This window comes from Panulirus ornatus, chromosome 7 (genome assembly GCF_036320965.1).
Source record: "Panulirus ornatus isolate Po-2019 chromosome 7, ASM3632096v1, whole genome shotgun sequence".
Classification (NCBI taxonomy): Eukaryota; Metazoa; Arthropoda; class Malacostraca; order Decapoda; family Palinuridae; genus Panulirus; species Panulirus ornatus.
The window spans coordinates 2,409,052-2,428,423 of record NC_092230.1 but is presented as its reverse complement, the minus strand read 5'-3'; the positions used below and the strand labels follow the sequence as shown (position 1 = coordinate 2,428,423).

Sequence of the window (19,372 nt, the reverse complement as noted above, 5' to 3'; positions counted from 1 at the left end):
GTTAAAACTGCACCACAGTTGTACACAAGAGATGATCTTGAACTTTTAAATTTGCTCTGACTTTTCAAAAATATCAAAAAAAAAAAAAAAAAGATAGTATGATATTCTTATTTATTTTGCTTTGTCGCTGTCTCCCGTGTTTGCGAGGTAGCGCAAGGAAACAGACAAAAGAAATGGCCCAACCCGCCCCATACACATGTATATACATACACGTCCACACACGCAAATATACATACCTATACATCTCAATGTACACATATATATACACACACAGACATATACATATATACACATGTACATAATTCATACTGTCTGCCTTTATTTATTTCCATTGCCACCTCACCACACATGGAATAACATCCCCCTCCCCCCTCATGTGTGCGAGGTAGCGCTAGGAAAAGACAACTCAGTCTCTAGCTGTCATGCAATAATGCCCGAAACCACAGCTCCCTTTCCACATACAGGCCCCACAGAACTTTCCATGGTTTACCCCAGATGCTTCACATGCCCTGATTCAATCCAATGACAGCACATTGACCCCAGTATACCACATCGATCCAATTCACTCTATTCCTTGCCCGCCTTTCACCCTCCTGCATGTTCAGGCCCCGATCACTCAAAATCTTTTTCACTCCATCTTTCCACCTCCAATTTGGTCTCCCACTTCTCCTCGTTCCCTCCACCTCCGACACATATATCCTCTTGGTCAATCTTTCCTCACTCATTCTCTCCATGTGCCCAAACCATTTCAAAACACCCTCTTCTGCTCTCTCAACCACGCTCTTTTTATTTCCACACATCTCTCTTACCCTTACATTACTTACTCGATCAAACCACCTCACACCACATATTGTCCTCAAAAATCTCATTTCCAGCACATCCACCCTCCTGCGCACAACTCTATCCATAGCCTACACCTCGCAACCATACAACATTGTTGGAACCACTATTCCCTCAAACATACCCATTTTTGCTTTCCGAGATAATGTTCTCGACTTCCAAACATTCTTCAAGGCTCCCAGGATTTTCGCCCCCTCCCCCACCCTATGATCCACTTCCGCTTCCATGGTTCCATCCACTGCCAGATCCACTCCCAGATATCTAAAACACTTTACTTCCTCCAGTTTTTCTCCATTCAAACTTACCTCCCAATTGACTTGACCCTCAACCCTACTGTACCTAATAACCTTGCTCTTATTCACATTTACTCTTAACTTTCTTCTTTCACACACTTTACCAAACTCAGTCACCAGCGTCTGCAGTTTCTCACATGAATCAGCCACCAGCGCTGTATCATCAGCAAACAACAACTGACTCACTTCCCAAGCTCTCTTATCCACAACAGACTTCATACTTGCCCCTCTTTCCAAAACTCTTGCATTCACCTCCCTAACAACCCCATCCATAAACAAATTAAACAACCATGGAGACATCACACACCCCTGCCGCAAACCTACAGTCACTAAGAACCAATCAGTTTCCTCTCTTCCTACACGTACACATACCTTACATCCTCGATAAAAACTTTTCACTGCTTCTAACAACTTGCCTCCCACACCATATATTCTTAGTACCTTCCACAGAGCATCTCTATCAACTCTATCATATGCCTTCTCCAGATCCATAAATGCTACATACAAATCCATTTGCTTTTCTAAGTATTTCTCACATACATTCTTCAAAGCAAACACAGAATGACACAGGAACCTGACTTACCTTTGAGTAAACAGAAATAGATGTAAAGAATTTGAAGCTCTTGACATGAAGTATGATCTGTGTAGCTAATTTCTTTACTAAAGCTTACTTACTGCACACAATAGTAAATTGTAAGTGATTCAGTCACAAAAGCAGGAAGAAAAAAAATTTGGTTCAATTACTAGAAATTATTTAACACAAAAAGTAGATCTCACAAGTTAAGAAAGTAGTGACAACTTACGTGGTCACAACAAAGCTGAAATCTACATTACTTTTTTGGGCATCATGAGCAACATTATATCAAACAAGGAGGCAATGTCTAACCTTCACAGCCTGAGGCTGAGCCATTGGAGGGCTTATATCCAGCCGGGCAGAAGGCACGAGGTAACTCATGACACAGATAGGATCCTGCTGTGTTGTGACACTCCCATCCAGGGTCACAGGGTATGTCCACACACTCATCCTGATCTGCAGTAAGCTAAAGGTTAGCTTCATTTGCTGTATACAAATATGATTACCAACCTCAAAATATTTCACTGAATTTAACAAACAAATCATTAATATTTTATTCACAAATGAATAAACCTTGCTTTCATTGTGCATGGCACTATTAAACAAGGTTTCACTCATGCATGTTTCACTTTTTATAATCAGTTGCAGAAAACATGGGGTGGGTTTCCCTAATGCAGACTGCTACCCTAGCCTGGACATTGACTAAGGCCTGGGAAAGACATCTCAGGCCTTGTGCTACTTTATATCCTTAGCCCTTTACTTAGCCCATCCTTTTACTCTCAGCCTCTATATCCATTTTTTGCTTTGTCAAAATATTCTAATGGATTGTATTTTCATTTTGACTGCCATTTGAATCTTGCCCAGTTTCTGACTATACAGCTGAGACTTACAAGAATATGGTCAAAACACCTGAGATTATGACATATTTTCCTCTAAGTGCCATGGTCAAGACCAAGAAATTAGCTACTACAATGAATAATTCAAGCTAATGAAATACGAAGATATGAAATGTCTTAACTCCTTTGGAGTTAAAAAAAAATCTGATTTGTGATGGTAAAATTCAGAAATGGTAGGAAAAGAAATGTAAAACATATACAAGAAGGTTAAAAAGGCACAATATCAAAGTGAATTACTGCTATACAGTTCATAGAATAATGTTAACATTATAAAAAGCATTATCAATTACATTAGCTTAACAATTATGCTTTTGATTTTAGCTACTATGCAAATTTAATTTGTTAAGTAAACCAAAAAGAGTCTTGTTTATATTTCATAATACAAACACTTCTGACAGGAATTCAGAAGCTTGTGGGGTGCTGCAGTGGGCATGCCAGGAGTATGAGATCCACCTTCACTGCCAGTGAATCAGCTGATGATAGCTGCCAAGGGTGGACCCCTCTTGTACCTCCATGTCACCTATCCCTGCATTAAAGGTCCTTAAAGCAGTTTGATTATAGGGGTCGACACCCACCAGGAAAAAATAAATGTTCTGTAAGGGAGTTTCATGCTGGGCATGCCCGGGTAAAGGCCACCTCTTCAAGTGTTGCATGAGGGTTAAGTCTTGACCAGAATCCCTCATGATGACAGATGAAACATAAGCTCTCTGGGCATGGTAAAGGTGACTAATATCACTCTCAGCTACCTCTTCAAGGTCATGGTGAACACTGGTCATACAGGAGCCCCAGAAACACACCCCACATAAGCCATCGCAGACATGTAGGCTGAGGCCTGTTGGTGGGTCTACTTCGCATGTGCATACTGGGCTTGGAAGCAGCCCACCTCTTATACAAAAGTTTCAGCCTGATGAGCACAGGTTAACATTGCCAAGCTAAACATGGAGGCCATGTGGTCAGTTGAGTGCAAAATTATCTTAGAGGGCCAGTCTACACTTCAGAAGTCAGCAAAATTGTTCTTTCTGTCTTCATCTGCCTAAAAGAAATGAGGCCTGGTACCTACGGATTTCCTATTCCAGGGGCAAATGGTGGCAGTACTGTAGGTCATCCTACCTCAAGACCCTGCAGCACTTCTCAGCACCTACCTTCAACGTTACCAGATGCCCACCTCCTGTCATGATGGGCCCTCCACACCATATTCACCTCACCGTAGGGGTGAAGCCTTCCACTTGCCACACTCCAGAGTCTGTACCCAAGCATTAAGAGGATGAGGTGAAACAACAGCTGTTCAACAATATCAGATGTTGGTTGCTGCAACAGATCTACATGAGTGAGGCAACTGAGTGGTGTGCATGCATGGTGGTAACGGTGAAAAAATGGTCAGTCCCGTCAGACTAGGGAGTATCATCTCAGTGCTGAATGCCCAAGGAAGACTTATCACATTCATGCTCGTTTTCATCTGGAGTCTAATGTGACCCTCTACTCCTCTCAGAAAGTTGTTGATGCCTTCTGGGGAATCCATCATAAGGACCTTAATGAGAACAGCAGGAGGCTCACTACCTTCATTTTGCCATGGGACAGATTTCAGAATCTGCACAACTCCCTGGGACAGTGTATTGCTTTAGATGCACATACCAAATGCTTTGACAACATGATAGGTGGTGCAGCATGCAAATGCAAGTATGTGATTGACACCTTGCTTTATGATAGCAGTGTGGAACGAGCCTTCTGGCATGTGTGACTTCCTTGAGATGTATGGAAAGAATGACCTAACTCTAAACCCAGACAAGTTCAGATTCTGTAAAGAGGTCATTTTGGGGGGCTCCACTTATGCTGAGACTCACTGCCCAACAGCTGACAGGTTGGCAGCCATCAAGGACTTTCCTATGCCTGCACAACCTACCATGATCAATGCCCTCTCTTGGTACGGTTTGGTGAACCAGTTAGCTCCTCTCTCAGCTATGGCCCCAGTCATGGAACCATTCGGAGAAGCATTGATGAAACTAATAGGCAAAAAAGTATGCTTAGATGAACAACTGCAGCAGAAGTTTGTTCAGACCATGGCACTCTGCCAACTGTCCAAGATTGGCTTGGTTTATTATGACAAATCCAGGCTGACAGTAAGTACACAGACTAGGTCAGGGAGTGCATTTGATTTGTGATAAAGTAACAATAACGTTCCTGTGAGTCAGCAGACACTCCCTTCTGCTGCAGAGGTCGGTGGTGCCTGACACTGTGTGGCAGCTTGGTTATGCTTTGGTGGAAGAAGCTCTGGCAGTGGTGTGGTGCCTCTATAAGGTAAGGTTGCTCTTGCTAGGCTGCCCTAACCTGCTCCTTAGTACTGACCACCGTACTCTGGTGAAAATTATTGGTGACAGGTAGCTCATGGATATTGCCAACCCTCATCTATTCAGGCTAAAGGACAATAAAACCCAGTTCAGGTTTCATGTCAGTACCTGCTAGGGAAGACAAACAGTACTGCTGACATACACTCTTGAAACCCTGCACTCTACGCTGACCCAGACACAAAGGATATAGAGGAGGACAATGACTTCAACCCTTGTAATAGTGTATGCTGTTGTGGTAGTTCTAAGGAACAAGATGAGTATTGTGATGGACAACAGGCACAGTCAAGGAGGCAGCTATGCAAGACCATGAGTATCAACTGCTCCTAGGTAAAGTTGCAAATCAACACTGGCCAAATTACACTCCAGGAGTTGGCCTGTTATCATACACCTATGAACTTGGGTGCATTTGACAGGTGATCCCCAAGTCATTTACATCAACAGGTTGCTGCCAACCTGCACAAAGTTCATAAGGGCCTCAACTATAGGCTTTGGAGGGCAAGGCACACTGTGTTTTTAAGGCATTCAATATCATTGCTTGTCCTACATCAACAGCAAGGTCCACATCCCATTGCAGCATCCTAAGCCAAATGTCTAGAAGGCCCTGCCAGAATACCCCTTTCAACAAACAGTGCAGATCTTTTCCAGTTGAACAGTGGGATGTACCTAATACATGTCAATCAACTGACACACCAGAAATGCTTGGCTCACCTCCCTAGCAACATAACATCAGGCAAATTGATTCAAAACTCCTGGGGTACTTTGCCAAGAGGGAGGGCCCAAAGGAAATATCAACAGATACTGGTACCAACTTGGCCAGTGAGGAGCTGAATGCCTCTTTTTAAGAAATGAAGCATACAGGTATGTCTGTCTTCATCCCATTACCCAAAGTCAAATGGGTGGGCAGCAGCACGTGAGCAGATGGCAAAATGTATCATGTGTGACAACATCAAACTAGGAGGCAGCTTACACTCCAACAGGGTGGTACAAGCACTCCTGTAGTAACACAACATGCCTATGCAAGGAGATGAGAAATCTCCTACCTAACTGGCCATGGGCAGACAACTGCAGGATATGGTCCTGATGGGCAAACAGTATCATGAGGTGTATTAACATTGAAAGAAGACTATGAACACCTATGAGATACATGCAGCTAAAAAGAACATGTGCATCTCACAAAAGTATGACAAGGGGAAGCATCATCAACTTTCCCTTCAGGATGGTCTGTCAGTGCATATCCAAGACCCTAACACCAAGCTCTGGGACAGTATGGGGTTGGTGGTTGAGATGTATGGGTGCTGTCAGTATACATTGCAACTCGATGAAAGTGGCCATTTGTCCATCCAAAACTGGCACCACCTCAAAATGGCCACTGTGCTGTCCTAAACTACCCTACAATATGCAGTGGTGTGCAGGGTCCTATCCAGGTACACCAGCTTCAACATCATTGTAGGAAGCCAAGTTGGACCCAAGATATTGTTTATTAATTTCTTTGTGTCTAGAATGATTATAACAGACATAATAGCATTTTCTATACATCCACAGTGATATGGTGCCCAACCTGTCATTCAGCATGTATGTTTAAGAAGCATGTATATTCCAATTAATGTCACTGAAATCTAAAACCTTACATTTTCCTAAAGATTCACTACAATCATAAATGTGATGTAATAATGTAAAAAATCTTTAATACTGTTTGCAGTACTACATTCCAATGATATAGGAGTTTGGAATAAATATCAGCTGCATTACATCTAAAGCTTTCCTTGTATAGTCAACAGGTGCAAAGAGTATCATAGTTGCCACTGTTACTTAAATTAAGTGAACTCATACTCACCAACACAGGTTTGGAGGGCATGGCTGAAAAGAAAGCCTTCATCACATTTCACATCACATTCATATGCTCCAGCAGTGTTCCTACAAGTCTCCTCCTCTGGGTCACATCCATGCAGTTCTTCTGCGCACTCATCTACATCTGTTAGGAGGAGACTAGACAGCATGGATGACTTTGCAAGGACTAACTAAACATGCCAAGGTAAAAGCATAAATAAGCAATATATCCACTCAAAACCTGAAATGCTGAAGTAACTATAAACATCCTTGACTAAGATGATATTGTTTTGTAAGATTTAGTCCATTTCATAAAAAGCATTTCTTCTGTTTATACTAACATGTCCCATTTATAACTGTTAAAATATTTGAATTCCTTCAGTTTTCCAAATACTTGTCTAGAATAACAATTATCATCATAACTACATTCTAAAAATGCTGAGACAACCACAGATCAGATGGAATAACAAACTCAAGGAGTATCAGTTCAAGACAGGAGCTACAGGGACAATACAGTCTGAATATAAGTAAAGACAGTTTCACTGCATGAAATGTTTTCTTCTCCATATTACATGGTTGTAAGCTTTCAATCTGATAACTTTTGTGTGTTCACTGAACACTTTTCAAACACTAAATGCACCCAAAAGGATAAAAATGAAAAACTTTCCCAAACCAGAACATAGATAAGCTGCTAGCTCTGCTTTCAACAATCCCCTAGCTGCCTACATGTCAGTTTAGACTTTACTCTTGATTTACTTAAAAAAAAAATGGAAGCTAGCACAAGGTAAGCAGCAGCAGAAAATCATAATCATTAATGAAGCAGCAGATGATTTCATGGTTGCAGATATTCTATCATCACTTCAATTACAATAATTTGGCTAAGAGTAATGAGTGATTTAACCTTGAAAGAAATTCTAATTCAATGGCATAAACTAGGCTGGATCTGTAAGCCTGTATATCTAAAAGGTTATTCATGCACAAATGTGAAAAATTTGTTTATACATCTTTTCCAAGCCACTGAGAGCATGAAGTGAGGCAATACGGAGTTTCAGCATTTGTTCTTCCTACTCTACCTAGACCAGATTTCACAGCACAAGTCATCAGAGAGAACCCTACCCAGTAAAAAAAAATGAAATTCAATTAGAGCTCCCTTGAAGGGATGGCCAAGGCAACAGTGTCTCCATAAGTAAAGAACTCCAGTGCTGCTTCTTAGCCTTTAGCGTCTCACGCTTAACAGGCCACTGGCAGAGGGCAAGTCTAGTGCATTGTTTGCAGAGGCCCCTTTGTAGGAGCCTCGGTATATTATGCATAACCTAAAAAGCACAATAATTAACTCTATGTCAGTCTAGTAAGGATTTGAATGGTTGAGGGAAGAGGCTGGTGAGTGGCATTGTGGCTAAATATATCCATGACTATCTTACTTATGGGTTTTTTTTCCCAAGCAGCACAACACAAACTTCATGGAATTTTTCAAGTAGTGACTTCAGACTAAAAGTATTAATACTAAGCATACTACACTTCAATTTGAAGTATGCTTTGCAGAATGTTGAAGAAAAGTATTCTATCACAGGTGATAGGTAGCAGGCAACCATCTACCAGGGAGGTACTACCACCAAAGTATTGGAAGACTTAATGATGGTGGCCCACTGAGCCACAAAAATATATTCTCTCCATCTTGCACATACCATTCGAAAATGTGTATCTAATATGATTCTATTTTTAACTAAATTCCACTGCTGTGATCACTACAAACTAATCCTGTCTCATGGCAAAATATTGGCAGAGGTAAAGTAAGTTTAAGAGATTGGGCTTCATGACAGTACAACTCTCTCCCCATACCATACAAACATATAATTGCATATGTACTATTAGCATATTATTTAGAAGTTAAATCCATTACAAAAGTATATGTAGGAACATTTTTATCACTAAAAATATTTGCATTAGTACTAGTCAAAGTTCTTTATTTCAAACTAACTAAATTTGGTGTTCTAAATGAAGTAACAGAGTGGGTGCTCGTGTAATACATCATAGAGGTTGATAAATCAAAACTAGGTCTCAGCCATAGAGTGAATGGCACCAAAATTAGAGATTAGTATTCCAAGAGGCTCATAAGCACAAATCTTTAACTCTTTTTTCAACTGGATGGAAATCATACATCAGACAGAGAGGAAAGGGGAAAGAAAGAAAGTATTATAACTAAAAGATTACTGAAGGTTACAGAAATGACATGTAATTTCAAAGAAAGAAATTGTGGCTATAATCAGGAAAAAGGGACAACCTATTATGGTTATGTTATGATATGTTATGGTTATGTTTGCTTTGGAGTCATCATGGCTGGAAATATTTAGGCAGGCATAGAAACTTAAAAACACAGTGGGATTCTGGGGGTAATCATCAAATGTGGTAAGACTGAGAGAGAAAAACAAAAGATACAGTCAAACAGCAAGAAGAGGGAAACACAAAATGAGGGAAGAGGACAGAACATTCCTGTCAGCATTGCATAAAGGTCAGGAATGTTAGGTGAAGCTAATGTATGACTGAAAGTAATGTTTGCAAATGTTGATGGATTAGTAGTAAATGGTTTAGAGTAATAAATGTAAAGAGCTGGAATTTAAGGACCGTATAAGGGAGAAGGTTCTGGGAGTGCTAAAGAATGCGTGGAAAGAGAGAAAATTATCTGGGAGGGCAAAAGTGGATATGTTTAAAGGAATAGTAGTTCCAATAATATTATATGGATGCAAAGCATGTGCTATAGACAGGGTTGTGCAGAGGAGATTGCATGCATTGGAAATGAAATGTATGAGGACAATATGTAGTGTGAGGTGGTTTGACCAAGTAATGAGAGGGTAAGAGAGATGTGTGGTAATAAGAAGAGTGTGGTTGAGAGAGCAGAAGAGGGTGTGTTGAAATGGTTTGGACATATGGAAAGATATATGTGTTAGAAGTGGAAGGTACTAGGAAAATGGGGAGACCAAATTGGAGATGGAAGGATGAACCGAAAAAGATTTTGGGCAAATGGGGCCTGAACATGCAGGAGGGTAAGAGGAATGCATGGAATAGAGTGAATTGGAAGATTGCAGTATACTGGGGTCAATGTGCTGTCAATGGCCTGAACCATGGTATCTGAAATGTCCTAGGTAAACCATGGAAAGGTCTGTAGGGTATGGGTATGGATAGGGGGTTGTGATTTTGGTGTCTTACACATGACAGTGCAATTATGGATGTGAGTGGATGTGGCCTTTCTTCGTCTGTTTCCTGGTGCTTCCTCACTGATTCGATGTGTAGATGTGTTGGAAAGGAAATGCTTGAGGACAAAATGTGGTGTCTGATGGTTAGACTGAGTAAGTAATGAAAGGCTTAGAGAGAAGTTTGGTAATAAAAAGAATGTGGGTGAGAGAGCTGATGAGGCTGTGCTGAAATAGTACAGACATAAGGAGAGAATGAGTGAGGAAAGGTTGACAGAGAAGATACAAGTATCAGAAGTGAAGAGAAAAAGGAGAAAAAGGAAACCAATCTGGAGATGAAAGGACAGATTGAAAAAGATTTTGAGTGGTCAGGGCTTCTTCTCAGAAACATGCACTGGTATATCCCATCTTAAGAAGGCTGACCATTCTAACCCTTCTATCATCCCACTGCTTTGTCATCTATCATTTCCAAAGTCTTTGAGTCCCTCCTCAACTCCTATGTCCTCAAACATCTTGAATCTCACAGTCTTCTATCTGATCACCAGCATGACTTCCATAAGGTGAGATCCACTGGTGATATTCTTTCCTATCACACTAATACCTGGTTATCATCCCCAAAGTATTCTAGGGAATCCTATGTAGTTGACCTCAACATATCCAAAGCTTCCCTAACTCACTTTGCTCTTTTACAACTAGCTTACTCTCTGGCTGATCTATCTCTGTGGTTGTTGCTGGATCAGCCTCTATGCCTTTCTCCACCAACAGCAGTGTCCCTCAGGGTTCTGTCCTGTCACTTATACTTTTCCTCCTTTTTGTTAAAGGTCTCCTCTCTTCCACAAATAACCAAATGAACTTGTATGTTGATGACTCAACATTGCATTCCTCCATACCCTTCAAATCTGCTCCTTCTCTCACTCAGATCCCTTAATTCTGCTCCTTCTCTCACTCACATCCTTTAATTCTGCTCCTTCTCTCACTCACATCCTTCAATTCTGCTCCTTCTCACATTCAATCTGCATCTCTTCTCAACACAGCTTCCTCAATAAACTCAATTTGGACAGGATATCTCAGTAGGGTTGATGAAATATGGTTAAGTTTAAAAACAAAATCCAGTGTCTAACCATCTCTCTGTTAAAAATTCCTCACAACTTTCCTCTTTCCTTTAATTGTTCTGGAATTCTTGCCTCGTAACTCAGTGAAAATACTTGGCGTTACTGAAACATCCACTCTTTCCTGGAAATGCCACTTTTCTGAAATAGCTAAATCTGCCTCTAAGGAAGTGGGAGTCCTGTTCAGAAGTTGTAATTTCATTTCTTACAAAAAGTTGCTTCATTTATACAAAGAACTGGTCCATCCTTGTACGAAATACTCATCACAAATCCGGGGTGGTTCTAGCTCTGCATCCATGCTTGACAGAGATGGCTCAAAAGCAGTCAGTCTTATAAAATTTCTCAGGCTAACTTCAAAACTTGACCCACTTACCCTACACTGCACTTTTGGCTTACTTTCCCTCTTGACTGATGTTTCCCATGTTAGTCTAAACCAGGCAATCATTTTATCCACCAACTTCTTAATGAGGATGAAGATAAATAGCTAGGTTGGCAGTGGACGGACAGCCAAAGCCAGGATTTCAAAAAATGCACTCAACTCCAGGTGGCCCATAAATGCATCAAGCTCAACAAGAGTAACCAGTTAATTATGGAGGTTCATAAAACCATTTCACTTATTTGTTGATTACATACCTATGTTAAGTTATAATTTTCAGTGTAAACAGATGACAGAGTGTTCTTATACAGATGACAGTGTTCATATACAGATGAGAGAGTGTTCATATACTGGCTTAAAAATGCAACATAATGGGCATTCTGTGATCATTTTACTTATTTGTTACTTCACATTCCAGTGCCACATAAGTATAATACTGAGGGTGAATAATAATTCTAAATGTTCCATGGGAAGTAATATGGTTCCTCAATCATCAATGCAGGGAATTATCAAATGATATCTAAACCAGGATTCTTATGACTAAAGAATAAAAATCAGAGCTTGAACTCAAAGAAACAAGAATTATATCCAAAAAATAGGAAAATCCATAACAAATCCATGACAAAGAGGATATATGTGTCAGAGGTTGGGGGAACAAGGAGAAGCGGGAGACCAAATTGGAGGTGGAAGGATGGAGTGAAAAAGATTTTGAACGATCAGGGCCTGAACAAACAGGAGGGTGAAAGGCATGCAAGGAATAGAGTGAATGGGAACAATGTGGTATATCGGGATTGACATGCTGTCAATGGACTGAACCAGGGCATGTGAAGCATCTGGGGTAAACTTAGGAAAGGTCTGAGGGGCCTGGATGAGGAAAGGGAGCTGTGGTTTGGTGCATTACACTTGACAGCTAGAGACTGGGTGTGAGCAAATGTGGCCTTTTTTTGTCTTTTCCTGGCGCTACCTCACTGTTGGGGGGGAGGGAGGGCAGTTTCCTGTGTGGCGGGGTAGCGACAGGAATAGATGAAGGCAGCAAGTATGTCATATACATGTGTATATATGTATGCGTCTGTGTATGTATATGTATGTATACGTTGATATGTATATGTATGTATACTTACGTGTATGGGCGTTTATATATACATACATACATATATATACACATATATATATTTATTTATTTATTTTATTATACTTTGTCGCTGTCTCCCGCGTTTGCGAGGTAGCGCAAGGAAACAGACGAAAGAAATGGCCCAACCCCCCCCATACACATGTATATACATACGTCCACACACGCAAATATACATACCTACACAGCTTTCCATGGTTTACCCCAGACGCTTCACATGCCTTGATTCAATCCACTGACAGCACGTCAACCCCGGTATACCACATCGCTCCAATTCACTCTATTCCTTGCCCTCCTTTCACCCTCCAGCATGTTCAGGCCCCGATCACACAAAATCTTTTTCACTCCATCTTTCCACCTCCAATTTGGTCTCCCTCTTGTCCTCGTTCCCTCCACCTCCGACACATATATCCTCTTGGTCAATCTTTCCTCACTCATTCTCTCCATGAGCCCAAACCACTTCAAAACACCCTCTTCTGCTCTCTCAACCACGCTCTTTTTATTTCCACACATCTCTCTTACCCTTACGTTACTCACTCGATCAAACCACCCCACCCCACACATTGTCCTCAAACATCTCATTTCCAGCACATCCATCCTCCTGCGCACAACTCTATCCATAGCCCACGCCTCGCAACCATACAACATTGTTGGAACCACTATTCCTTCAAACATACCCATTTTTGCTTTCCGAGATAATGTTCTCGACTTCCACACATTCTTCAAGGCCCCCAGAATTTTCGCCCCCTCCCCCACCCTATGATCCACTTCCGCTTCCATGGTTCCATCTGCTGCCAGATCCACTCCCAGATATCTAAAACACTTCACTTCCTCCAGTTTTTCTCCATTCAAACTCACCTCCCAATTGACTTGACCCTCAATATATATATATATATATATATATATATATATATATATATATATATATATATATATATATATATATATATTGTTTTGTCGGTCTCCCGCGTTAGCGAGGTAGCACAAGGAAACAGACAAAAGAATAGCCCAAACCACCCACATACACATGTATATACATACACGTCCACACACGCAAATATACATACCTATACATCTCAATGTATAAATATATATACACACACAGACATATACATATATACACATGTACATAATTCATAGTCTGCCTTTATTCATTCCCATTGACACCTCACCACAAATGGAATAACAACCCCCTCCCCCCTCATGTGAGCGAGGTAGCGCTAGTACAAGACAACAAAGGCCCCATTCGTTCACACTCAGTCTCTAGCTGTCATGTAATAATGCATCGAAACCACAGCTCCCTTTCCACATCCAGGCCCCACACAACTTTCCATGGTTTACCCCAGATGCTTCACATGCCCTGGTACAATCCATTGACAGCACGTCAACCCCGGTATACCACATCGTTCCAATTCACTCTATTCCTTGCACGCCTTTCACCCTCCTGCATGTTCAGGCCCCGATCACTCGAAATCTTTTTCACTCCATCTTTCCACCTCCAATTTGGTCTCCCACTTCTCCTCGTTCCCTCCACCTCTGACACACATATCCTCTTGCTCAGTCTTTCCTCACTCATTCCCTCCATGTGACCAAACCATTTCACAACACCCTCTTCTGCTCTCTCAACCACACTCTTTTTATTACCAGATTGGCAGATATAGGGTGTTTTGGTCGAGGTGGTATGCAAAGTGAGAGGGTTAGGGAAAATGATTTGGTAAACAGGGAAGAGGTAGTAAAAGCTTTGTGGAAGATGAAAGCCGGCAAGGCAGTGGGTTTGGATGGTATTGCAGTGGAATTTATTAAAAAAGGGGGTGACTGTATTGTTGACTGGTTGGTAAGGTTATTTAATGTATGTATGACTCATGGTGAGGTGCCTGAGGATTGGCGGAATGCTTGCATAGTGCCATTATACAAAGGCAAAGGGGATAAGAGTGAGTGCTCAAACTAGAGAGGTATAAGTTTGTTGAGTATTCCTGGTAAATTATATGGAAGGGTATTGATTGAGCGGGTGAAGGGATGTACAGAGCATCAGATTGGGGAAGAGCAGTGTGGTTTCAGAAGTGGTAGATGATGTGTGGATCAGGTGTTTGCTTTGAAGAATGTATGTGAGAAATACTTAGAAAAGCAAATGGATTTGTATGTAGCATTTATGGATCTGGAGAAGGCATATGATAGAGTTAATTGAGATGCTCTGTGGAAGGTATTAAGAATATATGGTGTGGGAGGCAAGTTGTTAGAAGCAGTGAAAAGTTTTTATCGAGGATGTAAGGTATGTGTACGTGTAGGAAGAGAGGAAAGTGATTGGTTCTCAGTGAATGTAGGTTTGCGGCAGGGGTGTGTGATGTCTCCATGGTTGTTTAATTTGTTTATGGATGGGGTTGTTAGGGAGGTGAATGCAAGAGTTTTGGAGAGAGGGGCAAGTATGTAGTCTGTTGTGGATGAGAGAGCTTGGGAAATGAGTCAGTTGTTGTTCGCTGATGATACAGCGCTGGTGGCTGATTCATGTGAGAAACTGCAGAAGCTGGTGACTGAGTTTGGTAAAGTGTGTGAAAGAAGAAAGCTGAGAGTAAATGTGAATAAGAGCAAGGTTATTAGGTACAGTAGGGTTGAGGGTCAAGTCAATTGGGAGGTAAGTTTGAATGGAGAAAAACTGGAGGAAGTGAAGTGTTTTAGATATCTGGGAGTGGATTTGGCAGCGGATGGAACCATGGAAGCGGAAGTGAATCATAGGGTGGGGGAGGGGGTGAAAATTCTGGGAGCCTTGAAGAATGTTTGTAAGTTGAGAACATTATCTCTGAAAGCAAAAATGGGTATGTTTGAAGGAATAGTGGTTCCAACAATGTTGTATGGTTGCAAGGCGTGGGCTATAGATAGAGTTGTGCGGAGGAGAGTGGATGTGCTGGAAATGAGATGTTTGAGGATAATATGTGGTGTGAGGTGGTTTAATCGAGTAAGTAATGTAAGGGTAAGAGAGATGTGTGGAAATAAAAAGAGCGTGGTTGAGAGAGCAGAAGAGGGTGTTTTGAAATGGTTTGGGCACATGGAGAGAATGAGTGAGGAAAGATTGACCAAGAGGATATATGTGTCGGAGGTGGAGGGAACGAGGAGAAGAGGGAGACCAAATTGGAGGTACAAAGATGGAGTGAAAAAGATTTTGTGTGATCGGGGCCTGAACATGCAGGAGGGTGAAAGGAGGGCAAGGAATAGAGTGAATTGGAGCGATGTGGTATACCGGGGTTGACGTGCTGTCATTGGATTGAATCAAGGCATGTGAAGCGTCTGGGGTAAACCATGGAAAGCTGTGTAGGTATGTATATTTGCGTGTGTGGACGTGTGTATGTACATGTGTATGGGGGTGGGTTGGGCCATTTCTTTCGTCTGTTTCCTTGCGCTACCTCGCAAACGCGGGAGACAGCGACAAAGCAAAAAAAAAAAAAAAATATATATGTATATATATATATATATATATATATATATATATATATATATATATATATATATATATATTTTTTTTTGTCACTGTCTCCCACGTTTGCGAGGTAGTGCAAGGAAACAGACGAAAGAAATGGCCCAACCCACCCCCATACACATGCATATACATACACGTCCACACACGCATATATACATACCTACACAGCTTTCCATGGTTTACCCCAGACGCTTCATATGCCCTGATTCAATCCACTGACAGCACGCCAACCCCGGTATACCACATCGATCCAATTCACTCTATTCCTTGCCCTCCTTTCACCCTCCTGCATGTTCAGGCCCCGATCACTCAAAATCTTTTTCACTCCATCTTTCCACCTCCAATTTGGTCTCCCACTTCCGTTCCCTCCACCTCCAACACATATATCCTCTTGGTCAATCTGTCCTCACTCATTCCCTCCATGTGCCCAAACCATTTCAAAACACTCTCTTATGCTCTCTAAACCACGCTCTTTTTATTTCCACACATCTCTCTTACCCTTACGTTACTTACTCGATCAAACCACCTCACACCACACATTGTCCTCAAACATCTCATTTCCAGCACATCCATCCTCCTGCGCACAACTCTATCCATACCCCACGCCTCGCAACCATACAACATTGTTGGAACCACTATTCCTTCAAACATACCCATTTTTGCTTTCCGAGATAATGTTCTCGACTTCCACACATTCTTCAAGGCTCCCAGGATTTTCGCCCCTCCCCCACCCTATGATCCACTTCCGCTTCCATGGTTCCATCCGCTGCCAGATCCACTCCCAGATATCTAAAACACTTCACTTCCTCCAGTTTTTCTCCATTCAAACTTACCTCCCAATTGACTTGACCCTCAACCCTACTGTACCTAATAACCTTGCTCTTATTCCGTTTTACTCTTAACTTTCTTCTTTCACACACTTTACCAAACTCAGTCACCAGCTTCTGCAGTTTCTCACATGAATCAGCCACCAGCGCTGTATCATCAGCGAACAACAACTGACTCACTTCCCAAGCTCTCTCATCCCCAACAGACTTCATACTTGCCCCTCTTTCCAAAACTCTTGCATTCACCTCCCTAACAACCCCCATAACAACCAATAAACAAATCAAACAACCATGGAGACATCACACACCCCTGCTGCAAACCTACATTCACTGAGAACCAATCACTTTCCTCTCTTCCTACATGTACACATGCCTTACATCCTCGATAAAAACTTTTCACTGCTTCTAACAACTTGCCTCCCACACCATATATTCTTAATACCTTCCACAGAGCATCTCTATCAACTCTATCATATGCCTTCTCTGGATCCATAAATGCTACATACAACTACCTACCCTCATGTATCCAAGATATGGTTGTACTTTGTGTAATGAAGAAAATTGAGAAACATCACAAGCCAATATTCCTGTTTCATGATAAGAGAAGTGGACCAGGCAGAATGATACAGTGGTTAAATTGATGAAAACTACTATTGACGTTTGTGTAAATAAATTATACATTTCCCTTTTCCATAGCCAGAGGTTGAACCATTATGTGACATTCATTTTTTTTCATTTCATTTCAAGCTAGAAGTTTCAGTTTTCTAAATTATTTCTTACATTTTTCATATGTATATATATGTATATGTGTGTATGTGTGTATATGTGCGTATGTATGTGTATATATATATATATATATATATATATATATATATATATATATATATATACACAGAGAAGGGGGCCAGATGAGGATATTCCCTCAAAGGTCCAGTCCTCTGTTCTTAACGCTACCTCACTAATGCGGAAAATGGCGAATAGTATGAAAAAAAAAGAAAAAAAATATATATATATATATATATATATATATATATATATATATATATATATATATATATATATATATGATCCCTGGGGATAGGGGAGAAAGAATACTTCCCACGTATTCCCTGCGTGTCGTGGAAGGCGACTAAAAGGGGAGGGAGCGGGGGGCTGGAAATCCTCCCCTCTCGTTTTTTTTTTTTTTTTTTTTTAATTTTCCAAAAGAAGGAACAGAGAATTGGGCCAGGTGAGGGTATTCCCTCAAGGCCCAGTCCTCTGTTCTTAACGCTACCTCGCTAATGCGGGAAATGGCGAATAGTTTGAAAGAAAAAATATATATATATATATATATATGTATATCATCCCTGGGGATAGGGGTGAAAGAATACTTCCCACGCATTCCTCGCGTGTCGTAGAAGGCGACTAGAGGGGACAGGAGCGGGGGCCAGAAATCCTCCCCTCCTTGTATTTTTTTAACTTTCTAAAATGGGAAACAGAAGAAGGAGTCACGCGGGGAGTGCTCATCCTCCTCGAAGCCTCAGACTGGGGTGTCTAAATGTGTGTGGATGTAACCAAGATGTGAAAAAAGGAGAGATAGGTAGTATGTTTGAGGAAAGGAACCTGGATGTTTTGGCTCTGAGTGAAACGAAGCTCAAAGGTAAAGGGGAAGAGTGGTTTGGGAATGTCTTGGGAGTAAAGTCAGGGGTTAGTGAGAGGACAAGAGCAAGGGAAGGAGTAGCAGTACTCCTGAAACAGGAGTTGTGGGAGTATGTGATAGAGTGTAAGAAAGTAAATTCTCGATTAATATGGGTAAAACTGAAAGTTGATGGAGAGAGATGGGTGATTATTGGTGCATATGCACCTGGGCATGAGAAGAAAGATCATGAGGGACAAGTGTTTTGGGAGCAGCTGAATGAGTGTGTTAGTGGTTTTGATGCAAGAGACCGGGTTATAGTGATGGGTGATTTGAATGCAAAGGTAAGTAATGTGGCAGTTGAGGGAATAATTGGTATACATGGGGTGTTCAGTGTTGTAAATGGAAATGGTGAAGAGCTTGTAGATTTATGTGCTGAAAAAGGACTGGTGATTGGGAATACCTGGTTTAAAAAGCGAGATATACATAAGTATACGTATGTAAGTAGGAGAGATGGCCAGAGAGCGTTATTGGATTACGTGTTAATTGACAGGCACGTGAAAGAGAGACTTTTGGATGTTAATGTGCTGAGAGGTGCAACTGGAGGGATGTCTGATCATTATCTAGTGGAGGCTAAGGTGAAGATTTGTATGGGTTTTCAGAAAAGAAGAGTGAATGTTGGGGTGAAGAGGGTGGTGAGAGTAAGTGAGCTTGGGAAGGAGACTTGTGTGAGGAAGTACCAGGAGAGACTGAGTACAGAATGGAAAAAGGTGAGAACAATGGAAGTAAGGGGAGTGGGGGAGGAATGGGATGTATTTAGGGAATCAGTGATGGATTGCACAAAAGATGCTTGTGGCATGAGAAGAGTGGGAGGTGGGTTGATT

At 41.3% G+C, this 19,372-nt stretch overlaps 1 protein-coding gene across 1 annotated transcript in view; it reads right to left on the bottom strand.

Moving 5' to 3' along the window:
* Positions 1–19,372, bottom strand: part of LOC139749652 (uncharacterized) — a 239,300-nt gene that overhangs the window by 141,718 nt on the left and 78,210 nt on the right. Inside the window, exons 11-12 of the mRNA XM_071663822.1 lie at positions 6,783–6,920; positions 2,020–2,163 (exon numbers count right to left, since the gene is read on the bottom strand). Coding sequence (XP_071519923.1) covers positions 2,020–2,163; positions 6,783–6,920 — 282 coding nt within the window. The remainder of the gene's footprint in view (positions 1–2,019; positions 2,164–6,782; positions 6,921–19,372) is intronic.